Source organism: Carettochelys insculpta, chromosome 5 (assembly GCF_033958435.1).
Source record: "Carettochelys insculpta isolate YL-2023 chromosome 5, ASM3395843v1, whole genome shotgun sequence".
Lineage (NCBI taxonomy): Eukaryota > Metazoa > Chordata > Testudines > Carettochelyidae > Carettochelys > Carettochelys insculpta.
In genome coordinates, this window is record NC_134141.1 from 28165062 (window position 1) to 28186440 (window position 21379).

The following is a 21379-nucleotide window of genomic DNA, read 5'->3' on the forward strand; positions in this document are numbered from 1 at the left end:
TGGGATCAATAGCATAAGAAAACTACTAAACAATGAAAAAAATTGTCTGAGCACTTACCCCATGAGGTAAGCATATCCTTCTGTATTTTAATGTGAAGACCACCTATGCCTACCTGGATGTTACCCAGTGCCACAACAATTGGTTAATATTATCATACTGCGTATTTTATTGTTCAAAAATTACAGTAAGAAAACAAAAAAGAGAAATACCCCTCATCTGACACATGTACCAAGCCCAGATATTGTGATAGCAGGCAATAGCAGGTTGTGTTGTTACCTATACATTTCCAAGATCTTAGAGTTCAAGCAAGTTTTGACTCTTCGGAAGCTATGCTGCTTTGCCATTCTATTTGGATTATGCACACTCTGTACCATCCCAAGAGAAAGGGAGCTGTGCAAGCACCAGGCAAGATTGTTCCCTGCCTTGGCATTTAATTAGAGTCATTTTCTGAGGAAGAATTCAACCGTAGGAATCAGACATTGGTGTTGGGCTGAAACTGCCCTGCATGCTTTTTGATCATCTCATTTCAGAATTGGCATACACATATAATAAAAGGAAATTGCAGTTAGAGTACATATAGACTCCACATCCCTGATCTTTCCCCCTCTGGAAAATGGACTTACAAGGTGCCACAAATCTGCTAATATTCAGTAGAAGTACAACACTAATGTCATAATGGGACAATGGTATCAGAAGTAAGGGCAAAACTCAATGCAAATAAAGCCAAAATTCCACTTGCTTCTACAAACCAATTTCACTGGTACTGAATGTATATATATTTGAGAGAGAGAGAGTGTTAATTCACAGTCTTGCTATCAGTTTTTAGTAAGGCCAAACCTTAATCCCATTTTAAATCAATAAGATTCTTATCACCAAATTCAGCCTGAGCAGGAGCAGGCTCCAAACAATGGCTGGTGCAATACTTCCAGCGAACGAGGTAATGTTTGCCAAAGCTTTTACAAATGATGCAATTGTGTGCTAGCTGTCCTTGATATTACAAGTGTACACATCTGAGACTGGTAGAACTTTTGATCAGATTAGCACCATTGGAAAAGCGTATGAAACACTAGACAAGACAAACGCAGATAGCTTTTGACACTCAATTCTACACAGCTCTTCAGTTATCAGCTGAAAAATCCTCACTGTGTTTCTTTCTACCGAAACACTTTATTCTCCTTAGCCTGGAATGAGTCTTTATGAGTTCTAGCTATATGAGCCTACACAAGTTCTCCTGTTGCTTAACACAATAAGCATTTCACCATGGTCAAGAGTCAATTGATGAAAGGCAACGGCTAACAGTAATTTGGGCTGACTGAGGGCAACAGTGTACTACAAGAACAAACCACTCCAGGAGCACCTTAGAAAAGAACCTGAGTCCCAGGGAGTCATATTTGCCCCCTTGCTCCAAGAAGGTATTAAGCTACAGCTCACAGGGACTGTCTCAGTTCTGCTGGCTGATGAGCTTTGTTGGGGTAGGACTTGGAGCTTACCTATTCACTGCTACTCCTCAGCCAATTGTTCCAGACTGTGCAGCATCCCAAAGTTACTTCTGCCTGCCTGGTCCCAAGGTCCATTAGTCCACACACAGGGGCGATGCGTGAGGGGTATACAGGGGGCCGCATGCCCCCCCCATGTCCACCCCTGCACACTCATTGTCAGTGCCTTGCCATTTCTGGTAAGAGTAGGGCAGTCCCCCTTCCCCAGAGCCGCACAGCAGTTCCAGAGGAGGAGGGAGAAAGACGGAGCAGGAGAGGGGAGGAGGCGGGACATGGGTGGAACAGGGGTGGGAGGGGAGAGCTATGGGGAGGGAGGAGGTGGGGCAGGGGCACATAGCTGGTAACCTGCCAGAACCCTGGCACCTGTTACCACTGTCCACGCACTAAAGTAAAGGAGTCTTGCTTTTGTTTGGGCCCCTTCAAGGGCACAAATTTCAGGCCTCAGTGTACCCTAAATACTTCTTGTGCTATGGCCCTAAACAGAGGTGTACTTACCATCTGCTGAATAAGCCAGTAAATTATAATAAATTTTGATTTTTATATGGTAGGTTGACCATTTCTCTAGAACATAAAATTGGGGAGGGTTTAGATTATTTAATTTGGCATGGCCATTCCTCCTCTACAAATAAGCAAACTTGCCCATTCAAAAACCAAAAAATAGACTTATGGGCATCGGGTTCAGGCTCATTCAGAAATATATTGAAATGTTTTAAATGTAAATAGCTGTGCATGCTAGTTTAGATTTTAAAACTCTTTATAAAATTAAACTTGATTATGGCCAGAATGTTCACTATTCACAGCTTATTGGCAAGCAGCTCATTTGAAAATCTGTCCCACACTGATGAGTAAATATTTACAGGGGACAATATATGTGCTATAGTACTGTAAAAACTGAGAATCTGAAGTAGTTATATAATACAGAGAACCAGATCTGTAGCTGGTGTAAACTGGCACAGCTTCATTTATTTCTGTGTATATCATTTGAGGATTTGGAGCTGAATCTATTAAGTGTACCTACAAGGCATTTCTATTTATGTATAAAATTACTCATTCCCTCTGTAGTGAGAAATACAACAGTGCTGCAATATCACCTGCTGATTTGAGCCTTAGATGCAAACAAGAAATGACAGTGAAAACCTTGTTATCTTTTAGTCATGTAAAATCTCCTGTAAAACCTCTTCAACATTCGTTGCTTCCCCTGAAAGAACTCCCCGCACTTTCCAGGTCCCAGTCCTGGTCCCTTTGGGAAAATCAGTGAAACATTTGCTCTGGATATATTCAACGTTAATTTGCATCTGGCTGAGCTGCCACAGTGGATTATGGCTGTATGGGACCACAGGTGCAGGAACAATTTTTATAGTGGAGATACTGAGACCCATTGAAACTAACTGTGAACACCATATCACAATGGAAACCACTTCAAGTGAGCACCACTGCAGCCCAATTGTAGCACCTATCTGTGGGGCATCACAGGAGATACAGATCAGCCCAATCCATAGGAAGAAGGAAGTCACCAGGCCCCCAAACTACAACACATCCATGACTCTGCTGCAGCTCAGGCAGATGCAGTTTAATGCTGACCCAACCCAAAACGAAACATTTCAGCATTTCTGAATTGAAATTTTTTGGAACCTGTTTCAATATTTTGACTTTTTATTCCAATTCAGGACAAAAGCAAATGTCAAAATATCAGAATTCTTTGTGGGATCTATAGGTTTTAGTTTTTGGAATATTATTAAAAGGAAAAATACAGGACTATGAATTCTGACAGCCTGATTATTTCAGTTTATCTTTAGCAAATGTCTCTGTAAAATGAAATCACCCAAGTGAATTAAATTGCAGCAAAAGAAGAGCCTAAAAATGAACACTTGGAATGACATAATCGCAGAATTGGAGGAACCTTGAGAGCTCATCAAGACCAGTTCCCTGCATTCAAGGCAGGATAAAGCACCATCTAAATCATCTGACAGGTGTTTGTCCAGGCCTGCTGATGGAGAAGGAGCAGAGAGCTGGGGCAATTGGCATGAGGCGCAGTGATTCAAAAGGCCCACTGGCTCCCAGCCATCACGACTGTGGCAGCAGCAGTGCCCAGAGCCCTAGGCCTTTTAAATTGCCATTGGAGCTTCATACCCTGGCCAGTGCAGCCTGGGTGGCACTGAAGGCTGTCTGTCCCCAGCCTCGCCTGATCCAAGCAAGGCCCTGCCCTTTCCAGGAGAATGAAGCTGCTCCCCTGCTCCTACTTGCCCAGGGGCCGAGCAAATCTGTCAGCACCCCTCTGTTAGTCTAAACTGCTCTTAAAATTCTACAGGCACCCTAGGCAATTTATGCAGCACTTAACCGTCCTGGCAGTCAAAAATTTTTTCCTAATATCCAACCAAAACCTCCCTTACTGCAATCTAAGCCTATTGCGTCTTCTCCTATCATCAGGGGTTAAGGCAGGGTTGGACAATAAGCAGCCCATGGGCCAGATGTGGTTCACCAGGGTAGTCTCTGGCAGACCACCAGAAGCTTTATTTACCTGCACACCTGCAGATATGGCCCCTTGCAGCTCCCTTTGACTATGATTCACTGTTCTAGGCCAATGGGAGCTGCCATTGTCTAAATCATTAAATAAGACATTGAACAGAAATGGACCCAGAACTGATCCCTGAGGAACCTCACTCAATCATGCCATTCCAACATCACTGAAAATCATGAACAGGAACTCTTTGAGAATGGTTATCCAGGCGGTTACATGCCTGCCTTATAGTTGTGCAAATTAGGTTGTACTTTCCTAGTTTGTTAATGAGAAGTTCCTGTGACTTCAAGTTCAAATGACTTACGAAAGTCCAGACATACCACACCTATGCTTCCCCCTTATCCACAAGGATTGTATCCTGTCAAAGTAAGCTATCAGGTTTGACACAATTTGCTCTTTACAAATCCATGCTGACTGTTACTTATCACCTTATTATCTCCTAGAAGTTGGCAAATTGATTCCTTAATTATTTGCTCCATTATCTTTTCTGGCACAGAAGTTAAGCTAACTGATCTGTAACTCCCTGGGTTGTCCTTATTTCCCTTTCTATAGAATACACAGCTTAAACTCAATAAAAGTGACACATTTAAATACCTGAATATGTACATACACAAAACACATAGATGTGGCTTTAACTCTAACTACATTATTAATGCTGTCACATTAAATATGATTGCTATCACTCAGAGGCATGGCTTGGGATTTGAATTGTTTATAGTGACGCATACTGGATGAGCACAGTTAACTGACAAGTCAGTAAACATTTGAGCTATGTCTACACTCACGAGTTTTTTCAAAAAAGCCAGGGCTCTTTCAAAAAAAATCCCACAGAGCATGTACGCAGTAAATGAGTTCTTTTGACATTAAATCAGAAGAATGCAGCACTTTTTCTGGTGCCCCTCTTCCTCTCCCAAATGAGGAAGAGCGCCTTTTCCTGACAGATTCTTTCTGGAAAAAAACACATGTAGATGCCCAGGGTCCCTTTTTTTTTTTTTTTTTTTTTGAAAGAGCAGTCTTGTGGTTGCTGGATTTTTTGATTCCCGGCCCATTCTTTTGAAAGAGCCGGGGGCTGTGTGGGTGCTCTCTACTGAAAGAGCAGATCAATTTTTTGATCCGCTTTTTGTGTGTGTGGATGCACTCTTTCGAAAGAAGGGTTTTTTTAAGAGATGATCTGGAAGAACTTCTTTCAAAGGATTGCTGTAGTGTAGACGTAGCCATAGTAAACTTGTGGAAATCCTTTCCTCACAATTTATCTTACCAATAGATAAAAATAAGATTTCAACCTAGCCACATACTAGTATTGTTTTTAACCATTTCAAGATAACTCTTAAGCTTGCAGTGATGTACTGAGATATAGTACAAGCTATGTTTTCAAAAATGTAACAGTTTAATTTTGTAAATAAAAGATTACATTTCAGCCCAGAACACAATGGTTAGACACACTGACTAAAATTCTTAAAAGCCTGAAAGTCATTTAGGAGCCTAAGTCTAATTTTCAAAAATACCTAAGAGACTTAGATATTATTGAAAATGGGACTTAACTTTGTAAGTCACTTAGGCACTTTTGAAAATTCCACCCAGTGTTCATACAACTCGTATGCCAAGGCCATACTATAATAGCTGTAACAAAGTCTACATAAGAGTTCTTTCTTTCCTTAAGATCTATGATGCTGTAATATTTTCATTTGTATTTTCACTAGCCATATTTTAGTTTACAAACTCAGAGAAACTGCAGCATGAATTTGATATTAAAACAGTTGTACAACATACAAAACACTGTACCAGGCAAAAAATACAATGAAACCCTGGCCCAGCAGGATTTATTGTTACGAGTTTTGCCATCTCCACCCCACAAATTGTTTAATAAGACATAATTTTTTCATGATAAAAATAATTTTATGGAGTTATGAAAGTCTGCAACCAGTAAAAGAACTACAAAGCATGTAAGCTTTGGACCAAGTTCTGCTCTTAAGCTTGGTCTATACCTAAAAGTTATATGGGCATAGGCTATGTCGGTGTAGGCTCTAAAACAAAAACCACACCCCAGCCAACACAGATATGCCAACAAAGACACCAAGATACATGCAGCTATGCTGGCAAAGGAGCGTGTCTGTCACAACAACAGAGAAGCTCCTTCTATCACAGTAGGTGGCAGCTGTAACAGGCAACTATACTGGCATAGCTATGCCACCATAGGCTCTGTAGTGTAGGCACAGCCTTAGTTACAGTGTAGAATCAATAATAAAATGGATCAAAGGAACTCCATTTATAATTATCAGAACAAATTGTGCTTAAGTACTTAAATGACAGTAATATGAATATGCTCTTTTGTAATACTGAAGAGAAGAAATATAACTCAGGACCTTGTATCTGATGGAGGTATAATCAAGTGTGAAGCATTCATAGCCCTCTGTAAGCTAGGACTGATCTGGTTGCATCCTGTTGAAACCTGGTTTGTAGGAGGTGATGTAGGTCCAAGTCGCTGAACCATCATGGGACTGCTGGTGACAACTAGATTGTTGCAGCTACCTTTTCCAATGGACTTGCCCCGAGGCCCATAGCCATGACCTGCTAAAAATAAATGAAGCAGATTAGTTTTCATGTCCGTGTTACACATGGCCAGAACAGAGACATCACAGTTATGTTGTGACCATCTATATGGTACCAGTGAGGGTACTAAGCATCCTCAATTGGGAGGAAAGATGACTGAGGACCCTATAATCTTCCGCAAATATCTAAAGTGATGTTCTAAAGTGGAATCAGTTATTCATGCTAATCAAACAAGACAGAATGAGTATAAACAGGTTTGAGGAGCAGGCGGGACCATCTAAAACAGATTAACTATTGAGGAAAACTATTGGGGAAGCCACTATAGAAAAAATCTGAGTACAAAAGCAAGCTGCTGAGGAAGGTTACACAATCATCATCATCACTGGAGTTATTCAACAGTTAGACAAGACACCCATTAATTAGGGCTAGTAGAGCCAGAGTCAGGAATTGGATTGAGTCCATCCTCGTAGACACACAGATGCACCCACACACAAGAGTTCATTCTGGGGCTGTCATCTGATGTGCTGACCATGTCACTGAGTCAGCCTACTTGTTCTTTGGCCACTATGTCCTTCCACAACAAAAGCTTAGGTCTCCTTCAGCCAAACCTCAGAGCTGGGCTAACAGCCCTCCAGCACAGAAACACAGATGTTGAACCAACTCAGCCCAGACAGGGAGGACAGCTATAGGGTCTTAACAACACCCGGGAACAAAACCCTCATAAGGGACCAAAACCCCAAGTAAATATGTCTGACTGTGTAAAAAAGTACTTCATACAGAAAGCTCATGTCTGCTCTCTTTGTCAATGAAAGAGAAATATACACACCTTAGGCTTCCACCTGCCTGCCGCCCCCTGGGTCACCAGGGTAACAATTATTTACACTGGGCTTACTAATAAACAAATGTTTTTATAAGTGTATACAGTAGGATTTATGTGATTGCAAGTGAAAACAGACAGATCAAAGTGAGTTACTGAGCCAAAATAAACAAAACACACCAATTAAGCCTAGCACACTAAGACACTTGTTACATGCCAATTCTTCGCCTAACGGTTGCTCTAATCAACTCCTTCACAAGCTAGGCAGCCTCCTATCTTATACCCAATCCTTCCCTCTGTTCAGTCTTAGATGTTTCCAGCAGTCATCCTGAGTGGTAAGTGTGCGTGCTGGGAAGGAGGGTCTCCTCCTGGCATCTGGCTACTTACTTATTGTTTGGTTTCCCACCTTTATAACCTGTTTGCTCAAGGCAGGAATTTTGTGTTGAGTTCTAACTTTTCTCACCTTGAATGTAAAAGTACAAGATTCAAAATAGGTTCCAGCATCATGTGATCTAGCCACATGACATGTAAGGACCAACCACAGTTTGGGCTTACAGGAAAAACAAAGCCATTCACAGATTGTTGGCTTGAATACTAAGGCATTATGTTTCCTGAGTATCACTATGGCCCTCATTAGCACATTTAGAATTATACACAGATTCACACTTCATATTTCTAGCTTCACGTGCAATAATGATATATGCACAGAAATAGGATACACGCATTCAGCAGATTGTAACTTTAAAAATGATATGCCACATGATGCATTTTGCCTAAAGCTTTTTCAAGTTATGCATATTTATAAACCAATTTTCATAAAGCATGGGGGTGGTGACAAAGGCATAGCAAAGGCAGATTTAGGGAAAAATCCATGCCCTTCAATCTCCTCCTGATCAAACTGGCTTCCCTTTGAAACTGTGAGGAAAGAATCAAAGTAAACCATTCAAGAAACTCCACATGATACAGCAAACATTTCAAAAAAGATGAGATGGGAATTTTTTAGGTCATTATAGGGTCTCTTTTGCATACTTGGCTTAATCTAATTCTTGACTCCCCCCACCCCCACTTCTGCCCCTCTACTCTCTGATTTGCTCACCTTGATAATATTTTTCTGATTTGTCAACCTTGATGACTATTTTTCGTTCTCTGTGCCTTAAATATTGAGTCTGTTCTGGTATGGCTATGATCTGAAGAACTGGGTCTGTCCCATGAAAGCTCATCACCTAATAAATTATTTTGTTAGTCTTTAAAGTGCTACCAGATTGCTTTTTTTATTTCAGAGAAGAGTGTGGAAGGCTTACTTATGCCTGTTTTCACAGTTCTATACTTCTGAATAGAAGCAGCTTGCATTTAGATCCTACTGTGCTGTATAAACCTAAACCAATGTGCAACTGTTACGTAGTAAGTAGGTCACCTACCACCAAAATGCATCATGCCAGAGGGTGGGGGAGAAAAGGAAACGTGACAGGCATTTAACTAGACACACTGTACCAATGCTATACTATTTACACCATTTCAGATAAAAAGTAAAGAATACTGTGCTCAATTGGAATTACAAGAGGAAAGAAATCAGGCTGTCCTTAATAATTCAACCTAAAATTTGATGAGGCTATCAGTGTAACACTGACAGACCCAGGTTGTCAGCACCAGGGATAGAAGCTGCAAGCATAAGGTCTAAAGCCCTGCACTCAACCACATGAGCTAAAGGCCAGCTGGCCCTCAGCTGAGAGCAGAGACTTCACTCACCCCAAATGAGGTCTCAGCACCTCTGGGTACTATATAAGGATTATCAATATTCTTTAAAAAAATGAATCTTTAACAAATTTTTTTCATCTAATCTGACTGTATCCATCATCACAACACCCATAACACAAAGCTACAGAATTGGCTCAGTGCTCCCTGCGAATATTACATTTCTTAGAAAAGATAGAACTAATACAGAGATCAACACTACTATTGGCTCCCCTACTGTGGGACCCTCCCACTCCATGAGGCTTCTACATTAAAACACCTACCTTCTTCCAATTTTAAATAATAGTTTTTGCTGCTTTTCTCTTGTCTTTACCAAGAAATTTCTGTGTTCCCATGTGAGGCACATGGTCCACATATACCTATGACTGACTGTTGGTTCAGACTCAGTGAGAAGGATAACACCCAAGAATCACCATTTCCAGAACCACCGTGTGAGTATTCTATGGGTTTTACAAACCACTGATCTGTCTGCGCTTTGCTTGTGCAGGCTGAAAGGATCAATCCACAAGGCGGAAGGGCAACATGCAAAATACAAGCCCTGGCAGCTTCCACACATACTTTGCATGCCTAATCTAAAGGCAGAATGGCAGTAATTGCCTAGTGATTTGACTTGCTATAGTTTAATACTCTGCCAAGCTGCCCTCTACAGAGCAAGGAAAAGGCATTAAAAAAAACACCTTAATAGTCAAAGAGCATGAAAGAAATCCTGAAATGTTTGACATAAAAAGGTTAAAAATAACACTGAAGCACAATAAACTTTATGTACTTCTTTATGCATGGGGATCACATTCGTGAAAAGAGGTGTGGACTCCCTGAAAGTGAGTATCTAAAGAGAATTCCATATAGCACATCTTAGTTCCCCTACATAACAAGAAAACTATAGGTTAGGAGGACCACAAGGGTCATCTAGTGTAAACCCCTGCCAAGATGCAGGGTTTGTGGTGTTTCAACTATGCAAGACAGGTGAAACCCATTGAAAACCTCCAGGGAAGGTGCTTCCATGTATCAAAATCAGCAGCTTTCATGATTAAAAGAAAATCATGCCTCACCAGTCCATTAGAGTTTTCTGTGGGGTTCAATAAATGTATGGATAAGGTGACTCAGTACACATACTGTACTTGACTTTTCAGAAAACCTCTGACAAGATCCTCACCAAAGGCTCTTAAGAAAACTAAGCAGTCATGGGATAAGAGACAAGGTTCTCTCATGGAGCAGCAACTAGTTAAAAGACACAAAACAAAGCGTAGGAATATGTGACCAGTTTTCAGAGTGGAGTATTGCACTAAATAAATAATAAATTGCAGTATTCCCATAGGACCTATCCTGGACTACTGATGTTTAACATACTCATAATCATCTGAAAAAAGAAAAGCATTAAATAGTGAGATGGGAAAACTGGCAGATGATACAAATCAATCAAGATAGTTAAGTCCAAGACAGAGTTGCAAATGGATCTCACAGAATTGGGCATCTGGACAACAAAATAGCACATGAAGTTCATTGTGGATGGTTCTTTGAAAACATACATTCAATGTGCTGCAGCAGCCAAAAAAGCTAACACAATGTCAGGACCCTATGGGAAAGGAATGGATAATAAGACAGTAAATATCATAACACCACCATATAAATTCATGGTATGCCCATACCTTCAGTACTGTGCACATTTTTGGTAACCCTTTCTCAAAGAAGATAAATTAGATAGGGCTGTCTATTAATCACAGTTAAGGCACACAATTAACCAAAAAAAAAAGAGAATCACAATTAACGAATTATGAGTAATTGCATTTTAATCACACTGTTAAACAATAGAATATGAATTGAAACTTATTAAGCTTTTTGCATGTTTCTCTATTTTCAAATATTCAGTTTACAACATGGAATACAGTGTGTTCAGTGCTCAGTTTATATAATGTTTATATATAATTCTTATCACAAATATTTGCATTGTAAAAATGATAAAAGAAATAGTATTTTTCAATTGACTTCATATGAGTACTGTAGCACAATCTCTTTATTGTGAAAGTGGAACTTACATATCTAGATTATTTTATTACATCGCTGTAGTAAAAAACAAAACAATGTAAAACTTTAGAGCCTACAAATTCACTCAGTCCTACAACTTGTTAGCCAGTTGCTAAAATAGAGATGTTTGTTCACACTTATTGGAGATAATGCTGCACACTTCTTATTTGCCATGTCATCTCAAAATGACAACAGGTGTTTGCATGGTACTTGGTAGCCTGCATTGCTAAGTATATTAAACTTTCAGATGCTTCTTCATGTTCTGGCCACCATTCCTGATGACATGCTTCCATGCCTATGACATTCATTAAAAAATTATTCAGTAATTAAATTAATGATTAATGACTGTATGTCTTTTGCTCTGTTCTACCTCTATTCTACCATGTATTTCATGTTGTTATAAACAGTGTTGAATGATGACCCAGCATGCATTTGTTTTAAGAACACTTTCGCTTCAGATCTGACAAAACATGAAGAAGGTGCCAATGTGAGATTTCTACAGATGGATAAAGCACTCAACCTAAGGTTTAAAAATCTGAAGTGCGTTCCGAAGTCTGAGAGAGATGAGGTATGGCGCATGTTTCCAGAAATCTTAAAAGTGCAACAGTCCAATATGAAAACTATAGAACCCAAACTACCAAAAAAGAAAATTAACCTTTGGTTGGTAGCATCTGACTCATTATGAAAATGAAAGTGCATGCAGACACACTGCTATGGATCATTATCAAGCAGAACCTGTCATCTGCATGTAAGCATGTCCTCCCACATGATGGGCAAAGCATGAAGGGACAAATGAATCTGCATGTGACATGTAAATATCTTATACTGTCCCTAAAACTGCACCAGACAAATGCCTATTCTCACTTTCAGGAGAATTTATAAACAAAAATCTTGCAGCATGAACTCTGGCAAATGTAAACAGACTTGTTTGTCTTAGTGATGGGGTGAATAAGAAATAGAACTGAGCTTATTTGTAAGTGCTAAAGTTTTACATTGTTTTATTTTTGAGTGTTTGTATTAGGTGAATTGAAAAATACTATTTCTTTTGGGTTTTTTTACACTGCAAATATTTGTAAAAAATAAAATAAATACTGGACATTTTGTATTCTGTGTTGTAATTGAAATCAACATATTTGAAAATGTAGAAAACATCCAAAATATTTATTATTTTTAACAGACTGATTAATTTTTAATCCCTTGAGAGCACTTATATTAGCACTGGAAAAGGTGTAGAGAAGAGCAACAACTGTGATTAACGGTATGAAACAACTTCCATATGAGAAGGGACTCAGAAGACTGGAACCTTTCAGGCTGGAAAAGAAACAAATAAAGGGAATTCTAAAGGCCTATAATATCATAAATGTTGTAGAGAATGTGAATAAGTGCTATTTATTCATTCATATAACACAAGAACCGAAGGTTACCCAATGAAATTAATAGGCAACGGAATCACAACAAACAAAAGTAAGTATTTCTTCATGCAACACACAGTCAACTTGTAGAACCCCTTGCCAGTGATGCTGTGAAGGCCAAACCTATCACAGTGTTTAAAAAGAATTAGATAAGTCCATGGAGGGTAGGTTAATGGCTGTAAACCAAGATAGCCAGCGATTCAATTGTAGGTTGTAAATGCAACCCTAGCCTCTCTGATTGCCAGGAGCAGCAAGTGGAAGCAGGGATGGATCACTTAAAGATTGCCCTTTTCTGTTCATTACCTTTAAAGTACCTGGCACTGGCCAATGCCAAAACACAGGACACTTGACTAGATGAACCATTGGTCTCATCCAGTTTGGCCATTCTTCCCATGGAGAGTCAAATAAATCCAATGAAAACAGAGGGTTTTTTTAATTTCTTAGCTAATCATTTGTATTTAATCCTAAACAAACAGTAAAGAGCTTACTACTATAGTAACAGAAGAAACTAATCATAATTTGCTAGTATATCACAACCCTGAATGCTTGTACAGACTCTGTGTATATGGGAAAGAAAGACAAAGTGATTGTAAAGGAAATGCATAATTTAGCTTTGCCTTTTTTTCTTTCCCCTGTATACTGAGACTGCATAAACATTTGTGGTTGTGATATACAGCTGAACCTCTCTAATGCAGCACTCTCTCATCTGGCAACAACCATAAACTGGCATGATTTTAGTTAGCCAGACAACCCATTACGATGGATGTGGCCAAGGTTCCCATGGTTCCATCAAGTTTGTTTCCAGCCACCAGTCCTGGCTGACAAATGCTGATGTTTTCCTCAGTGCTACTATGCCACTCTCTAGAAATGTTAAACAACAATAACAATATCCACTTTCTTAAATTCAAGCAGAATGAAGCCAAGAATCCAAAGACGATAAAGTTATCAGGTTTCTTTTGGGGAGACAGACCATATTTTTGCGTAGCTGGTCAAATGAAAATTTGAAACCATACAATTAGACTGTTGTTTTTACATGATTAACCATGAGCTCATTGGAATATACCTGACCCTACCCCCACCCCACAAAAAAGGACACGTGATCAGTGGAAAAAAGGGGTTATTGAACAAAAAGACACACGCCCCATAATACATTATGTTGCATTTTTCACTTGGGAGTGAAGGGTCTGTTTTTGTACTCTCTACATGCATGTAATTCCCTGAAAGTTTTAGAGAGAAGGGACTAGGCAAATTTTAGTGATGGGTCTATGCCTTAAATAAAATATACTTGACGATTAATGGGAAACTTTTGCCTTTCAATTTTACTAACTTAGGACTGGAAGGGATAGAATATTTTCTGGGGTAAATTTTTCTTTATGTTCTTGCTTTTATCGGGAGAGCGAGGAAGGGGCAGGATCACAATCTCTATCATCAAATACACATAGTTATCAATAGTAATCTGCTATCAGCAACTCCCTCCATTTCACCCTCTCTTTGTTACTGCACAATGAGCATATCAGAGGGTACAAAATACTACCACGTTACACTCCCTTCATATGGACGTGCATGATGAATCATATTCAGTGGAAAATCAGCCCTGTCTTCTTTAATTCCCATGGAAATCAATGGGAGCCTTTCCACTGACTTCAGTGGGTTTTGGGTTAGGCCTCAAATTTTAAAGAAGACCAACATTTATGAAGCAGTGGATAATACTCATTATTTGAGATGATAAGAGGATCTATTTTGCCTCTTTCTCATACTAGTATATGGAGTAAATCAGGAGACATTCCAGTAAGTCAAGGGAATCATACTAATGTAAAAAAAAGAGAGAGGGCAGAATTGTGTCAGAATTGGCCGAAAGGAATAACTGCAGATAAGATGTAAGCAATTTATTCCAAATACTAGACATATATTAAAACAGTTTCTTGATCGATAATTAACATTAATAATTAACAAGTGTAAACAGTACAAATATTTTATGGAAATATCTTAATCCACCCATTTCCTCATTCCTCAGCCTATTTCCTTCTTTAACCTTTGTATTTGGTTAATAGCTAAGCCTCTTTCATCTCTGACATGCAATAATACGCCACTGCAATCTTCCCAAGAATGTGGCCAATACGCACAGAATACAAGAAAATCTAACTGCCATACTTTGTCTCACTGAACTTCAGATAAATGGATCCTCTTTTGTAAATCGTTCTCCGACCATTTTGAGAGACAAAAGGAAGACTTTCTGTTCAAACATATTTTCTTCTACCAGGAGATGTTGACGGAAAAGACAGTTAATTTTTTTGTCCCCAAGTCTAAGTACCTACTAGTTAGGTAATATAATCCACATCCTATACTCAAACAATGCAACTATTTTATCTTATTTTTGTAGCTATAAACTATTTTTTAAAATCCCCAGTTGCTAATCCAGAAATATGTCCAACCAGGCTAAAACAGTTTTAACGTTCAATATTCTGAATTACACACCATACCAAAATCCAAATCGGTTTTCCAGTTAAATGGTGTGTGATCTGCAAATTCCATTTAAATGTATCATTCTTGTATTGTCCACGCATTATAGAAAACCCAAACAATTCTTATAGTGACAAATTCTGAGCTATGTAGTATTGCATACAATGTTCACATTAATTGAAATTGTCAGTGTGAACATGTATATAATGAAAAGACAGCATCATCTTTAAAAAACATTCTTCAGTCAAATTCTTTAACCTCATACTGGTAGAATAGATTTCCTAGGTGACTGCAACAGACAAAACACCTTTTACTCTATCTTTGCAGTACGTTTACTTTGTGCACGTGATAGCACTTTGTGAATACTCACTTGCACAATTTTCCCTGCATAGTCAGTTAGTTTTGCCTGTTGTTTGCATGACTCTTTCATCCAGAAATAAAGGAGGGGGGAAATATTTTCCAGAACAAGACTGTGAAAATATAAAAATTGGCAGGATGTCTCAGGAGCCAGCATAGCCCATGAAACTATTGGTGACAAGTACCAGGGGTAGCCGAGTTAGTCTGTATCTTCACAAACAACAAGAAGTCCAGTGGCACCTTATAGACCAACAGACATTATGGAGTATAAGCTTTCCTGGGCAAAGAAAGCTTATGCTCCATAATATCTGTTGGTCTATAAGGTGCCACTGGACTTCTTGTTGTTTGTGAAATTATTGTAACACTTTCTTTTAATCAACCACGTTTCAAGCCAACAGTGCACCTCTGAACTACCTTCCAACATCCTCGTGCCACAGCATAGCTCTTCATGGATTGTATATCCCATCTAACACATGCACCTTTGTTACATCTAAACACTTCCTGCATGATTCTGTTTATCTGGATCACAAAGAAAGCCCCAGGCCTTACAGTGGCTGATGCAGGATAAAACTCTGAATGGATCATTTAGAAGCCTACTCCCATGTCTCTCAAAGCTGCCTACCAGCTCCACTCAGGTCCTTCCTCTAGTCCTACAACACCACCACTGCTGACTTCTGGGAAGCTGGTAACTATCTTTATGCTTTCTCTTTGAACAAACCATTCCCCTCCCAGGCATTTTCCAGCTGCAGCAACCATCAGGTAAGAGTCACTGTCCCCTGTAACCCTCGGGCTCTTCAGGGGACAAAAAGCAGTTTGTACCATCCCCATAAAGCAGAGAAGAAGGGAAGAGTCATTCCACCTGCCCACCCAGCCCCTCAGAAGATAGCAAATTTTGAGATTAGAGTGCTGGTCTCCCCGAGCCTTTCAGAAAGAAGTAGAAAAGGAGGAGGAGGAGAAGCCTGAGGATTGATTGTATCTGAATCAACCCAGGTTTGGGAGCTCACGACAGGTTTGCAGGTAAGGCTAGTGCCCAGAAGACTTCCAGAGTGCTCAGAGAGTGTAGCTGAACTACACTAAATTTAGTCAATATTTCCTTTGATCTGATTAACATTTGTAAGAGATAGTAATACCCACAGACTTCAGGGTACAAGCCAGCCACTAACTGCTTTGCCAAGAAACATTTTTACGGTGAGGCACATGAAGCATAGCGTACTCCTAAAGCCACGGCTCCTGAAGTTATGTGTCTATGCATGAGCCTGTTTTTGTCCTCTTCTATTTAATTTCTAGCCCTCACAATCACACCATACAGTTTGACATGTGACATGAGCATTCAGAAACCAGAAAACAAATAAAACCACTGAATTTTTAAAACCTCATGATTCTGAACACTGATTTTTTGAGGCCCGACTCCTGAGCACTTAGGATAGGCCACACTGTGTTAGTAAGAAACTTCCTCTAACCCATGTGGCCACACTCAGAAACACCACATAAAATTACACAGACAAAATTTATGTCAATTCTTTATGTCAATTCTTATGGTCTTAATTAATTGTTTACACAGATCTTATCACTATCTTGAACAAGCCAGGTAAAATATAGCCAGAGTGCTATGATTACATTTTTTTTTATTAGGAGAAAATTGTGTGTTCATAAAGTAAAGGACTTTCAGTAATTGGCATCTTGGAAAGGCAGTTTCCTTTGCTCTCCTAGCACACTCAGTAAATTAGCTTGCATTAATTTCCAAAGCTATTTGCAGTTCAGTTCCATGAGGTAATCAGGCAAGTACTTTCAGCAGTGCAAATGTGAGACGAAAAAGACTGACAAAGCAGCATGAAGAACAATGCCTCCCTTCAAGTGGAACTGGGGTAAAAAATTATCCAGCACTGACCAGTACAAACAATACCATGCAGGTAATTAACTTGGCTGGTTCAAAGCAGACAGCAATGAGATCACCAACTTCTATGGAAACACTTTTTAGTGGCTGAGTTTAGACAAATGAAAACACTGGGTTTTCTAATGGCTAAACTAAGAATGCATTATAAAACAGTGAACTTTGTGAGGCTTCCAGGCGAAAATGCTATAGCATAAAGACAAGTTTTTTATTTTTTTTTTCACTTAGCTCTGGAGTCTGCATATATACTTTAAACATTTAACATTAAGTATCGGTATTTTCACTAGCAAGACCCCCACCAAAAAGTTATTTTGAAAGTGTTCCTTGTTTGGGATTTTTTCTTTCTTGTGTGAGGATGAGTAAGTTATTGCTTAACTCCACATACCAGTCAACCTTTAACTGAAAGAGTGGGACTCTTAACTCTCTCTTTTTTCATTATCTGTAAAGGTGGAGTGAGTAGTTCTTAATTCATTACCAGTGATAGTGCATAAAGTGAACTCTATGCATTATCAGTTTATTTTCTAAACTAACTATTCATGGAGTTTGCTTGACAGGACATGGTGCAGGGAATATCTGTAGTCCTCTGTTACAGCAGAGCTCTCCCCCGCATCACAGCTCCAGGCAATCACCTGTTTCACCACCTTTTCCCCATCCCATGTCTCACCCCCTTCCTGGCCTTGCCCCTCTCTTGCTCCTTCCGAGGCCTAACCCCCACTCACTCCATTCCCCCTACCATCACTCTCCCACAGCCTCTCTCACTTTCAGGGGGCTTGGGTAGGAGGTTGGGTATGGGAGGAGATGAGGTCTCCAGCCGACAGTGTCGGCTACAGGGTGGAGCAGGAAAAAAGGGTTTAGCGTACAGGAGGGAGCTCAAAGCTGAGCAGAGGGTTGGGCTGCAGGTTGAGGTAAGGGCTGCAGGAGGGAGTTTTGGTGTGTGAGTGGCTGGGGGGAGGGAGTGTTTTTTGGGCAAGGGGTTGGATATGGGACAAGTTTGGGTTCCACTGGGGTGGCGTTTACCTCAGATGGTTCCCAGTCCACAGGGCAGTGAAGCTAAAGCAGGCTCCCTGCCTACCCCAACCCTGTGCAGCTCCCAGATGTGCCCAGCATGACCCTGCACGCACACATACACACACAGCAGAGGGACTACGGGGTTCTGTGCTCTGCCTAGTTCCCAACCAAGGAGAATAGTAGAGCTGGTGCTTGAGGCAGGGGAAGCTCATTGAGCCCCTATGGCTGCCCCTGGACCACATGGACCTGCTGTCACTTCTAAGAGCTATGTGGAGCCAGGGCAGGTAGGCAGTCCCACTGTACCACCAACCAGACTTTTAGCAGCCCAGTTAGTCACAATGTCCCTTTTTCCCTAGGCGTTCTGATCATAAACTTCACATGACAACCTCACTACTCAACAAGCCATTTTCATGTATGAAGAACGTTTATTCTTGACAGATGAATAAACTACCTTCTCCTGCCTCCCTGCACCTCCAATTAATGACACACTCCGGCCAGGTCTGATTTCCTTCACACATACACCAGTTTAAAGCAGAATAACTCCACTGATGGAAATGGCGTTATACAGGAGTTAAAGCAGTGTTAGAACAGAATTCGATCCTCCAGCTCTACATAGCAAATTCCAGGACATTTACAAATCTTCATTTCTTATTACTAATCAGAATTTTAGTTGTTACAATATCAACACAAAGAAGACTTTGAAAATGAATACAAACACACATGGAAAGAACAATAAAGTGTAATGGGAGTCAGAACATCGGTCCTTGTCCCTGACTCTGCAACTGATTCAATGTTTGACATTGGTCAAAACAAGTGTACAGTGTCAAGGTTCACCCATATCTGCACCATTTTTCAGCCACATGCAAGCTAAACTCCTTGAACGTTTAAACATAACACATATCAGGAAACCTCTGGGCTACATTCCATATTGCGTGGTACGGCTCAGCAAAACATGCGCCACAACTGCAGACAGCCACAAAATAAAGCTGGATGCAGCCAGGGTGTTGTACTGGAATTTTCACGTCTGATGTCAGACCAATGGAATTCAGCGTTGTGTACTGATGCAGCATCACCAGGAAGACGGTGCAGAGGAACTGTTAGGACACTGGACAGCAATATTGGGCAGCTTGATTTTGGTGAAGAATTATTTTTGTAAAAAATATATTTAATACTTTCAAAGTGACATCATACTATTGTACAGAAGAACACCAGACTCTGACTAAACAAGCCAACGCTTAACAAAAACAATGTCTTAGACTGCTCCACCACTTCACCTTCCACAACACCACCTTAGCAATATCACTTTAGCTTGCACTGAATTCCTGAACTTTTCTTTAGATAAGGGATATGTTTTTGCAATAGAACATGAAATTCTTCAGGTTTGTCATTAATCTTCTATATATAGATGCTCATGAGAGACAATTTCTGTCATTCTTTTCCATCTTGGAACAAATTAGGGATGTTAACATTTAACTGGTTAACCAGTAAGTCTTACCCTAAACAGATGGTGGTTGATCCAGCTTTATTGGCTGGAGCTCCGGAGCAGCCGGAGCAGACTGCATCCATAGTGGGCCCAGCCAGGGAGCACCACAGGCAGGGGTACTCCAGATAGGTCAAAGCAGCACCTGTCTGTGCCAGGAGGGCAGCTCTAGGCCAGCCAGGCTGGAGCAGCCTCCCCAACCCCCTCCACTCATTTAGTCAGTTAACCAGTTAAACCTAACATTTTACATTCCTAGAACACTCTTTATCTACAGGGAGAAAGTCATGCTAGCCTACATACTATGAAAACAAAAAGCAGTCAAGTAGCACTTTAAAGGCTAGCAAAAAAATTTATTATGTGAGCTTTTGTGGGACAGACCACTTCAGACCACAGCCAGACCAGAACAGACTCAATATTTAAGGCACAGAGAACCAAAAACAGTAATCAAGGAGGACAAATCAGAAAAAAAATTATCAAGGTGAGCAAATCAGAGAGTGGAGGGTTGTGGGGGCCGGGGGGAGGTCAAGAATTAGATTAAGCCAAGTATCTACAGCCATGGATAATTCAAGTTCAAGTTCATTTCTGAAAAGACTTTATAGCTTCATGTTGTGAAGCACAGCTCTGACTCTGAAGTAACTCAATTCTTTGCTGTCTTCAGAGCAAGACTGTGCCTAATGAGTGACAACTGGGGCAGGACTCCCTGATGTGCATCTTTAAGAGTGCAGTATGTACTCCCCACTGCAGTCACCTAGTTTAGATGGCATGCTGGCAGAGGCCATAACCCTGTCTCAGCCCCTCTCCGTCACATAAAGCTGTCCACATCAGCACTTATGTCAGCGTAATTCATGTAATGCAGAAGCTCCAGGCCCCTTTGAAATGCCACAGAAACATCACTGTGCCACTCCACACGGCTTCTGAGTGCTGGGGAACCCAGCATCATGCTCTGGGTAATGCTAAGGGCTGACTGCCGTTGGCCCTGCCCCTTCTGTGTGGCTGCCGCCCCTTGCAGGGACATGGGTCCACCACCACCCTCCCTCTGCCCCGACAACACAGGCTGCAGCAGGGAGACAGCCTCACAAGCAGAACTCCAGTGGAATGTTACAATTTACCCCAGCGGAGGGTCTGCCCCCAAAACAGGGCAGGGCTACTGCACAGGTAACACAAGAACAGAGAGGTTCCTTGCACTTCCTTCATCTACAGCAAGGACCATTCTCACCCTTCATATCTTAGGCAGGGCAGTGCAATCTATTTCTCACCACAGCAACATATATCTTTGTTTAGCAGGACACCTATGAACAAGTGTGCAACAAAGAAGCACTCAACGAATGATGTGTCCAATAGTACATTGTAATTGCATTGGAAAATTTCTACTGAGTCCTTTAGTGCGGACCAGGATACTAGAGTATTGTTGCTCAGTAAAGTCTCTCCCTCTTTTTCCCCTAGAGATTGCTTTGATCTACATGTGCAAAACAACCCAATCGCGGCCACCTAGGCTACGTCTACACTACAGCAATCTGTCGACTGAAGTCACTGTCAGAAGAGATCTTCTGACAAAACTGCTGTTGACAGATTGCATCCACACACAAAAGTGGATCGCTCTGTCAATCTGTTCTGT

At 40.6% G+C, this 21379-nt stretch overlaps 1 protein-coding gene across 2 annotated transcripts in view; it reads right to left on the bottom strand.

Moving 5' to 3' along the window:
- Window positions 1-21379, bottom strand: part of GLIS3 (GLIS family zinc finger 3) — a 254534-nt gene that overhangs the window by 204863 nt on the left and 28292 nt on the right. The window contains exon 2 of one of the 2 annotated variants that reach the window (XM_074994088.1): window positions 6379-6583. In XM_074994088.1, the coding sequence (XP_074850189.1) occupies window positions 6379-6583 (205 nt within the window). Of the gene's footprint in view, window positions 1-6378; window positions 6587-21379 lie in introns of both variants that reach the window. The other variant, XM_074994087.1, reaches the window with a different exon arrangement.